Source organism: Corvus brachyrhynchos, unplaced genomic scaffold (genome assembly GCF_000691975.1).
Source record: "Corvus brachyrhynchos isolate BGI_N302 unplaced genomic scaffold, ASM69197v1 scaffold146, whole genome shotgun sequence".
Lineage (NCBI taxonomy): Eukaryota > Metazoa > Chordata > Aves > Passeriformes > Corvidae > Corvus > Corvus brachyrhynchos.
Window position 1 is genome coordinate 1,845,222 of NW_008238960.1, and position 10,066 is coordinate 1,855,287.

The window sequence follows — 10,066 nt, forward strand, 5'->3', positions numbered from 1 at the left end:
ATTGGTGTATAATAATGTATACACACAGATGTATTTTAATGTTTAGCTTTAATAGCAAAAAGTACAGTAGAATTCCACTGATAGCAAGATTTGATTGTAGAGTATCCATAAAAAATTGGTGCACTTTTTCTGAAAATCAATACAAGCTCAAAACAAAATGTGATACCAGATAATTCTCTGCCATAGCCTAAAACTGATAATCAATTTGAACACCTAAATAATTGAATTAAACACTATAGTAATCAAATAGGTATTTGATAATGACATATCTCCATTGAAAAATGTTACTAAGTAAAATTTTATGTCAGTCCCAACTAGGTGAGTGTACAACATGTAGGGTAAGGCCTCTCAGTCCTGACTGGAGCTCATAGGTACTACTGGAGTACAAATAATAAATAATAGTACATATACTATTAAGTCTCTAAAATCAGTGATAATATTAAACATTTTCCATCTTTGAAACACTGTACAAACATAAAACTATTCCTCACAACACCCCTGTGAGGTAGGTATGGAAGTGTTACCCCATCTTACTGATGGGGCAACTCATCCCAATACTACAAGGTGCTAGCTGATGCTGCAGGGGGATTCCCAGAGGCCTGATTCCCTGATTCCCAGAGGCCCCAGAAGTATGTCATTCTTAAGCAAAACATTAGCCTAATATAGAACTTGCCCACATCCTCAAAATAACCTAAGTGGCACAGCCCAAAGCTGTTGGCTTTCATATTAGTTGCTTTGTCAATTGATTGAGACTTTCTCCCTTTGAAAAAATAAAGTACTATATATTGGTCCTGTGACATGCACAAACACGTATTTTTCTTTTCATAAATCTGATGATACCTATCATATCTGCAAAGGGAAGGTATGTCCCTCTGAGTGCATACCTTGTGTAGCAGAACTGTAGCAAGAGTCTCCCATTCTTTTATGCATAAAAATTACAGGTTCTTTTACTCATTTATGAGAATATGCTGAATATTAGTATGATGACATCAAATTATATTTTAAGGGGCACAGCCATATATATTTTAGATTCAGATTTCAGGACTTCCTTTAAAACTGGGATAATCCTGTGGAATGTACTAAAATATACGTATTCTCTTTTCCCTCTTTTTAAAAATAAAGTCCAGAGTGCTTTTGCTTAGACATACTTTAAAATATTGTATAGCTAGCCATTGTTTTGAAAATGTTTAAAGTAAAGCAAGACATCTGAACGTGGAAGCAGTCCCTCTTGCACCAGAATAAACCTGGAGTATCTCCGCTAAAGGCCGTAGAGCTTCAGTGGTGTAAAAGCAGGCGGAGTGGAGTTAGGATCAGGACTTCCATCCTCCTGCCCATCTGCGGCTGCCCTCAATCAGCAACACTAATGAGCTTCATGCCTTCATCTGCAGGAAGGAGTGTGAATGGCATGTTTGTCAGAAAATCCTGTGAGCTATGCACATACCTGATCACATCACTGAAGACTTCATCACTCATTATGCTAGTGTTACACATAGACGTAAAAAACAGGCAGCTCTTTTGACCTCTGCAGAATTAGAGAAAAAGGAAAAAATAAACCACAGTATCTTCCAAATGACAGAGTACATGCAGAGAAGTAAATTAAAGGCAACACAAATACAGCACAAATGAAGCTTTAGAAAAACAAAGTGTTTTCCAAGAGAGAAAAGACAAAACAGGTAAAGGAACAGATAATATATTGAGGGCTAATATATACAAAATAAAAAAACCACCTGGGTAAAAATTTAGTTATGCAATCATTTGTCATAAATGCTCTCTTTCTAATAACTCATGGGAAAAATGGAAGCAAAAAGTTTGAAAGCCTTGCTGGAACCCTCCCCTTAAAAAATCATAATGGGCAATTTTTCTGATCATATATAGAGTTCCTACAATGGCTCCATTTTTAGACATCTGTAATTCAACAGACTCTGACCATTTTCATCTGTGCAGCATATTTTATTATTTAATGTCTTCATATGATAAAAACCCCCCCCCCCATACATATTTAAAACTAGATACCATTCTGCTTTCATCCTTTCCTGGGGGGGGAGGAGGGGAAAGCAGGTGATTTTCCTCTTGTGTTTTGAACAGAACCATAGCTATCAGCGCTCCTTTGCTTTTCTTCTCTTTTGCATATCATGTTTTCTCTCAGCAAGACTCAGGGACGTGCATGGAGGAAGAAAAGCACAAACCTATCGTTGTTGTTGAGTCGCCTGAGGAAACTCATACCTTCTTTGGGTTCATCTTATAAAACACAGTATCTGCATAACAAGGCCACTGAAAGATGATTAATACAGATTTTTCTCTTTTATTTATCTTTTGTCTGTTTTAAATGCAGCAGGCATTCACCACTGGAATATAACAGCTTGGAGGTTACTTGAACATACAGCTTTTTTGCAGGAGATTCTTAACCACATGCCTAACCTTAAGAATGTAAATACTTTCATTTAAATCAATGTGAAAAAATAATTTGGTTAAGTTAGACATGCTTTGATAATTGAGGGTATTGGAAAAAAAGACAAAAACAAAACCATGGGTTTAAATGTATAGATTATGTCATTTGGAATGAATGGATGCGAGTTGTCAATTGTTTTCCTTTTCTTTCTTTTTTTTTTTTCTAATTTTAGAATTTGAACTGCTCCTGATAAATTTGTTCCCAAATGTTATCATTCAGTGTATCATGAATATTAGGCAAATGTTTAAACAACCTGGAAAGGAGGCTTTTTCAGTAGACAGTACATGATAAGTGTTCAGAAAGCAGTCAATTTCAAACAGTAGTCATTCCAAAGTCTGTTTTCCCCCCTCCAAAATATTTTTTTTGTTGTCTTTTTTTGTTCTACTGCCTTGGGATAAATGCTCTTAAAATTTATTTTCATTGGAAAACAGATTTTAATAATTCTATCCCTTTGCACTGCTACTATAAATTAGAAAAACATTTGAATATACGGTGTCGACCTTATTCCGATTTTCAGAGGCAACAATTAGAAGTCATTGACACCAATCTACCACAAGTGACCTTAGTCTCATATCTTATTCTGTTATTAATCAAGGAACGCAATTCAGAAATAATATTACATCCTGCATTTTATTCAATTCCATATGACAAAAATAGTAACCTAGACTAAGACATCCATTTCAATCAGTAGATGTGTCAAGCCAACAAGATTTAATAATAAAAAATATTGGATCTAGGTAACAATTCCCAGCTGTTTCAGGGAGGCTCCTTGCCCTACATGGTATCACAGTATAAAAATAGTGTCTCTCTTCACCATGCAGAGAGGAATGGCCTAACCCTGAATACAAAATGGGGTCAGTCTTACTGTACCATCGTCAACCATCTTATTTACAACACTTTACATATTTTTTCTCTTTTTCCTTTTTCCTTTTTTCTTCTTTTTCTTTCTTTTTTTTTTTTGTTTGTTTTTTTATTGTTTGTTTGTTTTTTAAGTTATACACATCCTTTAGGGAATAGAGATAACACTACATGGTACCAAATACTAACAAAAAAAAAGTCACACCAAAAATTACACAGATAAATAAAAACATTCAATTGCTGAAATACAGCAACATTAAGCCACCTCAGTTTTCTTTTTTTAACACTTGGAAACACCCCTAACCACCCACACACTGTGGCAAAAAAATTGTGTTATATTGTAGAGGTGTTACAGATATATAATTTTGCTCAGATATAGATATATATTTATATCTATATATCTCTATCTCATCATTGTAGAAAATGGAGCTGTAGAGTTCATTGTTCATTTCCAATAGAAACAAACAGCTAATAAGTCTTTGAACTTCTTTTCACTCCATTATATGATGGCAGAAATAGTCCATCCTCTTACAGTAATGGTTTCTGTTGTATAAGAAAGATTGTCCTATTTTTCAGTCTCAACTGAGAAGACCTCACTGTCTGATTCATTCTTCAGGGGCATAAAACTCCTTGCGCTGTTACCCAGCTACCCATAATGTCCCTCAAGCAATTCTGCTGGACGGAAGTTCAGAGTGTCAACTCCACCATGTTGTAATGCACAAAAATGAGGTAGTACACAAAACATTTACTGTTCAAGTTTTGATTGAGCCCCAGTCTCCTCAGCATCCCCAGCCTAACTTATGAGTGGAACCATTCCCTTTGTTTACTCAGTGTAATTCCAACAATGCAATCACCATAAAATTATATTTGATTAATCAGAGTACATTGTGCTTTGGAGCAATCTGAAAAGATAATCAGAGTTGGAAATAAATACAGAACATTTGTGTGTTACTACTGCTCACGCTGCTCAAAAGTTCTTTTTTTGTTCCCACTATTATTAGGCAGCCAGCATCTTTCTCATGGTTATGTGTGAAAGAGACAGAACAGATTACAGGAAAATTAAACCTACATAATGTACTTCTTCCTCTATCCTAGACTTGTATTAATATCACACTCCTAAGATAAATGTATCAGAATTCTGTCGGGGGTGGTCACACTTTTGAGTGGGTTTAGTAGAAAAGTTAAATGAATCATTTCCATTTAAGAAATGGCAGTCCCCATATTTCTTAAGGATCTGACAGTTCTCTGCAATTTTCTGCTTAGTTGATAGAGATCTCTCATTGTTTGACCTTAAAACAAGAAACTGCATCAGGGTCCTCCTCCTTACTCCTTAAGTCAAAGTACTATTTATAAAATAGTTTACATCTTTGTTCAGTTTCAAATTATAGACAAACCTCCCTAATACAAAATACTAAAAGTGCAATAGTATAAATTAAGAGTTTGCAACCACATTATACAAACATTACCTTTTTATTGTACAGCTTTGATAACACGGAGTATTTACTCACAACTGTTTATAATGTTGTGAATAATTTATGGTGCTAAGGTTTGTCTGTAACTTGTTTTCCAATCATTGAGCTAAAATCCACACTACATTTTTTTTTCATTTAATAGAACAACTGTCCACATAGCAGCTACAAATATTTAAATAAAAAAAGGTTTGTTACTGACAGGTACTTGCACATGAAAAGCATGCTATCTTTCCCAATAAAACTTCACAATTTTGCCTGCATTGAAAGAAACCACTTACTCATAGTAAAACAAAACTTGCTTAAAAAAAAAAAAAAAAAAAAAAAAAGAAAAAGAAAAAAGAAAAATCACATAGCCAGATGTATTTTGCAGTACAAAAGCTTCATTTAAGTTTGGGGCTAGTATATTGTCTGTTACCCGCATAATCTTAACATTATAAATACTACAGACAAGGATACTGTAATAATACACAGCATTGGGGTACTAAATCACTTATTTAAGATTAAGATTCCTAAAAACATAGTCCAAGTTGCTAACTAATTTGAACAAAACCAGCAAATAAGTGTGACAGAATGCCATAATGAAGCCCCCCTTTCTCAGGTGATAGTAAGTTTTGTAAGAAGCAAAGTGAATGTAGACTAGCCTCTTTCTGTTTCTAATGAAGTTATCCCATGACTGGTTTGTTTGTTTGTTTTCTGTTAAATTAAAAGGTTTCAAAGTTCTCAGTAACAGTCAAACTCACTGTTGAAAGAAGTACCATGCAGATCTTGCAAGACAACTTTTCAGCAGCCACAAAGTTATGTATTTCTGCTATGGGTAAAACTTTAAAGGGAACCTATGCATTTAGGTCAGGAAACTAATGCTTAGCTTCAAAAGCTGTACATGGAACAGGACAAGTTGTGTCGAGTAGAGGTCCAACAGTTATTCGGAATGAATGCTTTTAATTTATGCCAATCTCTTTATTATCCTCAATAAATCTGGTGAATGGACGACTGGCTCCCGTTTCAGAACTTGCTTTGTCCAGACTGACAATGGGAGGGCTGCTGCCTGTGCGAGCTTTGTCCATGCCACCGGTAAGGTTACTTAGAGGCGGGATGGCGCCCCCGCCTAGACTTACTGGGAGCTGAGGAATGCCTCCGTTCTGTATGACAGAAATCTCATTGTTCTTCATAGCAAGTCCGTTAGTGATAGCTGCAGCATATTGGTTCCAAAAACTGGGGTCAACATTCATGGCCCGAGCTGCCAAATCCTTCTGGAACATCTCGGAGAACTTGAGTGCATCGCCACCGAGCAAAGCCATGGGGTTTTCCACAGAGAGGCGTCGGCCACGGCGTGCAGGGGCGTTATTCCACATGTGAGTTCCCATGTGAACCTGCAGAGTGAACAGGACAAGAAGCACCCCCAAGTTAGCACATTCTGCTGAGGTGTCTAGCCTGAAATGCTGTTACTTACAGTAGTGCTCGCTTTTTTAAAAAAAAGCCTTTTAATTCGTATTGAAAAAAAATCAGTTCCAGTTAAGACACAGTTCTAAGGTCCAGTCAGCCCACACAAAGAAAACCCAGTTCCATAGCAGTTTTTCAATGTGCATTTGCTTCTTCTCAGTGAAAACAAACAGCACTGCAAGACTAAAGGGTACATACTCTCTTGGGTTAGACAATTTCACATGCAAGCTGGAAGTCCTCACATGCTGAAGATTACCAAGGGCGTTACTCATACTAGGAAATGGGTGTTTTTTTCTGCCCGTTCCCTTTTTTCATCTTGTCTGTTTTCATATTTTATCTCATGTCAGAAGCACTGATTACTTTGCTAAGTTTAGTATTATTAAAAATGACATTTAAAATGTCTTTCCCAGGCTGCGTTCTAATGGCTAACCAGACTGTAGGAATAGGAGCCATCACTCCTGTAGTAACCCACTGTAAATCTGGGAGAAGCAGCTTTCTACTCTGCAATGGCTGCAAAGCGGAATAGAAAATAGAAATTGGGGAGGCACCAAAGGAGCCAAGCAAGCTCTGTGTTTCTGGTTTATAGCAAGGTTATTTTGCATTGATGGTCCATAAGAACTCTCAGAACATGTCCATCAGCTGACTGGGTGTGCCATCACATCTGTCAAGAGAGTTGCAACATGCCTGCATGTATACCTGGAACCAGTTTTAAAGTTCGCATCATTGCACAGCCACTTTTCAGTCCCTATCTTCCACGCAGTGGAAGCGTAATGACCGCCACCATACAGCAAACATTTCCTTGAAGCTCCCTTCTCACCTGTCTTTGGGACAAACGCTTAGCACTAAAACCTGCTGAGTTCAAGAGCGGTGCTCTTTAACCCCCCCTCCCCAAGCCTTTACAGTTTCATGTGGCCTCTTACCTTAAGATTCCCCTTTGTGGTAAAAGCTCTACCACAGATTGTGCAACCAAACGGTTTTTCACCGGTATGGGTGCGCTCGTGTATCTGCAGTGCACTTGCTGAGGAGAAGGTCTTCCCGCACGACTGACAGTTGTGCTGCTTGGGAGTCCGGCGAGGGGGGGGTGCCAGCATAGGGGTGATCCCCGGACTCATCACTGTCTGTGGTGCAGCAGGAACCTGGATTCCAGCTGGAAGCGAGGGAACCTCACCCAAAGAGATCGGCTTGCTGTGACCATTCACTTCCATTTTGATCATGGTAGGTGCTGTACTGGTGACCAGGCTAGGAGTACTTTGGCTGGGACCTAGAGTAAAGTTGGGTTCAAATAACTGAGAAGGCAGCTCTTTTAATTTGTGCGTCAGTAAGTGCTGTTTTAAATTACCCATAGTGGAACACCCACGACTGCAGACTGTACAAACAAATGGACGTTCTTTAGTATGGCTGCGGTAGTGAATTTCCAATGCACTCTTACAAGCAAAAGGCTTGCCACAGATATTACAAACAGTACTTTTAAACTTACCACGTTCTCTGTTCAGGAACAGCAGACTAAAAGGAGCCTCCTCTTTGATGACTGGTCTTCCCGGGTTGGTGGATGTCAGATCTAATGCGCCTCCATTTTCAGTTGTGGGTGGGGGACTGTCTGGTTTTTCTGTCTTTAATTGTATTTCTGGCGGCTCTTCCTGGTTACTGAGACCGGGGGACTTTGATCTGAAACTTTCACTATTGCTATTCACAGGAGACAGAGCTTGCATGGAGGAAGAAGACTCTGACATTGCAGGGCTGCCTGCACTCTGGCTTTCAAGATCACCAACAGCTGATGAGGAGTCATTGCTCAAATGGTCACTTTCCCCTGATCCATTTTCTATGGATTTTAAACTGGTCAGCTGCTGGCAGTTCATGACAGAATCAATCATTTTCATTTGATTCTCCAAAGCAGCAATACTGGAGATCACAGAAGGTGGCGAAGAAGGACATGACCCAGAGTAAGAGATAAGGGGTTTGGATGAGTCACTTGCTGTGTCCTTTAGTTCCGGGTCCTCTTCCATAGAATTTTCATCAATGTCATCATCGAAGTTGCTCAGTGTGTCAACATTCTTCTCATCATAGGAAAGCTCTGAGTCCATGGCATCTTGGAAGCCCTCTGGTAGCGGCGTGTTTGGAATTTGCCCACCCATATGCATACGAATGTGCTGCTGAAGAACAACCGCGTTTGTAAATTTCTTCTGACAAATGGGACACGAGTGCTGTACTCTAAGTGGTGGCTTCGCTCGATGAACTCCAAAATGTGTTTTTAGATTGCCTTTCGTAGTAAAGGCACGTCCACAAATTTTGCATTTAAATGGTCTTTCTCCTGTATGTGTTCTGTAATGCATCTTGAGAGCGCTCTGACAACTAAGCACACGGTGACAAATGACGCATTGATTTGGATCTGTCATCTTCTTATCAATGTTCTCCACTAGTTGCTGTAGTTTTGAGGTTTCTGACGTTTGCATAGAGTCTAGCAGACCACCAAATGGAAACTTTGCCTTAAACTGGTCAGACACTGCTGGAAGCACAGGGTTTGGGAGGCTCGTTGCAACGCTGCTGTCTGTAACCACTGTAGGAATTGAAGACGTAGAAGCTGTAGAAACTTGCCCACCTGCAGAAAGGTCCCCGAGCCGTGTGCTCGTGGGAGGCAGAGTGACAGGTTCTGCCTTGGTCAGAGATGAGCCACTCTGAACAGGCTGTGGGGATTCAGCAGATGCTGGAACGCCTGACTCAGAAGTGTTGAGGCTGGGGGATAGAGAAGTGCATTCACTGGAGGCAGGAGAAGGCCTCTGGGGTGACCTGCTCATAGGAGTGATACTTGGAGAATCTCCGTAACTGTTCACCCCCGGTATAGTCGGGGGCAGCTGCAGCCCGATGGAAGTTGGGACTGTCGGTAAGACAGGTTTACTGTCTAACCACGTTGTGACCGGCTTTTCAGGGGGCAGTGACATCCCATACGGGATTCCAGAGCAGGTGGGCACGTTATCGAGGTATTCTGGAACAGGATAAGGGTTCATCTGAATATGAGGGTATTTCTCTTTATGCCTTTGAAAATGAACTTTCAGGTTGCCCTTTGTGGAAAAGCGGTTTCCACATATGTTACACTTAAAAGGTCTTTCGCCTGTATGCGAGCGGAGGTGAATTTGTAAAGCACTGTCACTTCCAAAGACCTTGGCACAAAATCGGCATTTATGTTTAAAAAAGGGATCCTCGGAGCTCGACTTGGGTTCAAACACTGACACATTTGGTGGCTTTCCTTTGCGGTGCTTCATAAGGGCTGACAAAGGATCGAGCGCGTTAGCAGTTGCGGCGATGCTAACCAGTGGATTGGGGAAGATTACGCTATTTGAAGAAGTCTGAGGTAGAAGTGGGTTTGGCAGGCTGGATACTGAGGTGAGGCTTCCATGTCCTATTGAAGGTGGAGTTGAAGCATTCTGGGGCTGCGAAGCACTGTTAGGAGCATTTGACACAGAAACAGGAGTTATGGACGTAATTGCGTTTGAGGAGGAAGGTACACCTGATTCAGGCAGGGCAGAAGAGCCACTGCTGGATATATTGGGTGTACTTGCTCCAGATGTAGGTCTCGAGATGTGCTGAGAGCCATCGAAGGCAGTGGGCTGACCACTGGTGGCCTGCCCCACAATGGCAGAAGGAATGACTGCAGTGAGCTGGACAGCGGCGCTGGTGGCAAACCCCTGCAGCTGGTTGGACGCCTGCCCGGGACCTCCCTGGGCAGCCACGATCTGGTTGAGGGATGGTCGCAAGGGCTGGCGGTTCATCATTGCCACCTGACTGCGGATCTGCTCGATCAGCTGGAGCTGGTGAATCTGCTGCTGCTGCAGGGCCATGAGCTGCTGCAGGA

The 10,066-nt window shown here is 40.5% G+C and overlaps 1 protein-coding gene across 3 annotated transcripts in view; it reads right to left on the reverse strand.

Annotated features, from left to right (window-relative positions):
- Positions 1 to 31: 31 nt before the first annotated feature.
- The window catches only part of SALL3 (spalt like transcription factor 3), a 25,478-nt gene continuing 15,443 nt past the window's right edge, over positions 32 to 10,066 (reverse strand). For 2 of the 3 annotated variants that reach the window (XM_017738641.1, XM_008637126.2), the window contains exons 3-4: positions 7,140 to 10,058; positions 32 to 6,149 (exon numbers count right to left, since the gene is read on the reverse strand). In XM_017738641.1, the coding sequence (XP_017594130.1) occupies positions 5,718 to 6,149; positions 7,140 to 10,058 (3,351 nt within the window). In that variant the 3' untranslated portion in view covers positions 32 to 5,717. The remainder of the gene's footprint in view (positions 6,150 to 7,139; positions 10,059 to 10,066) is intronic. The other variant, XM_017738642.1, reaches the window with a different exon arrangement.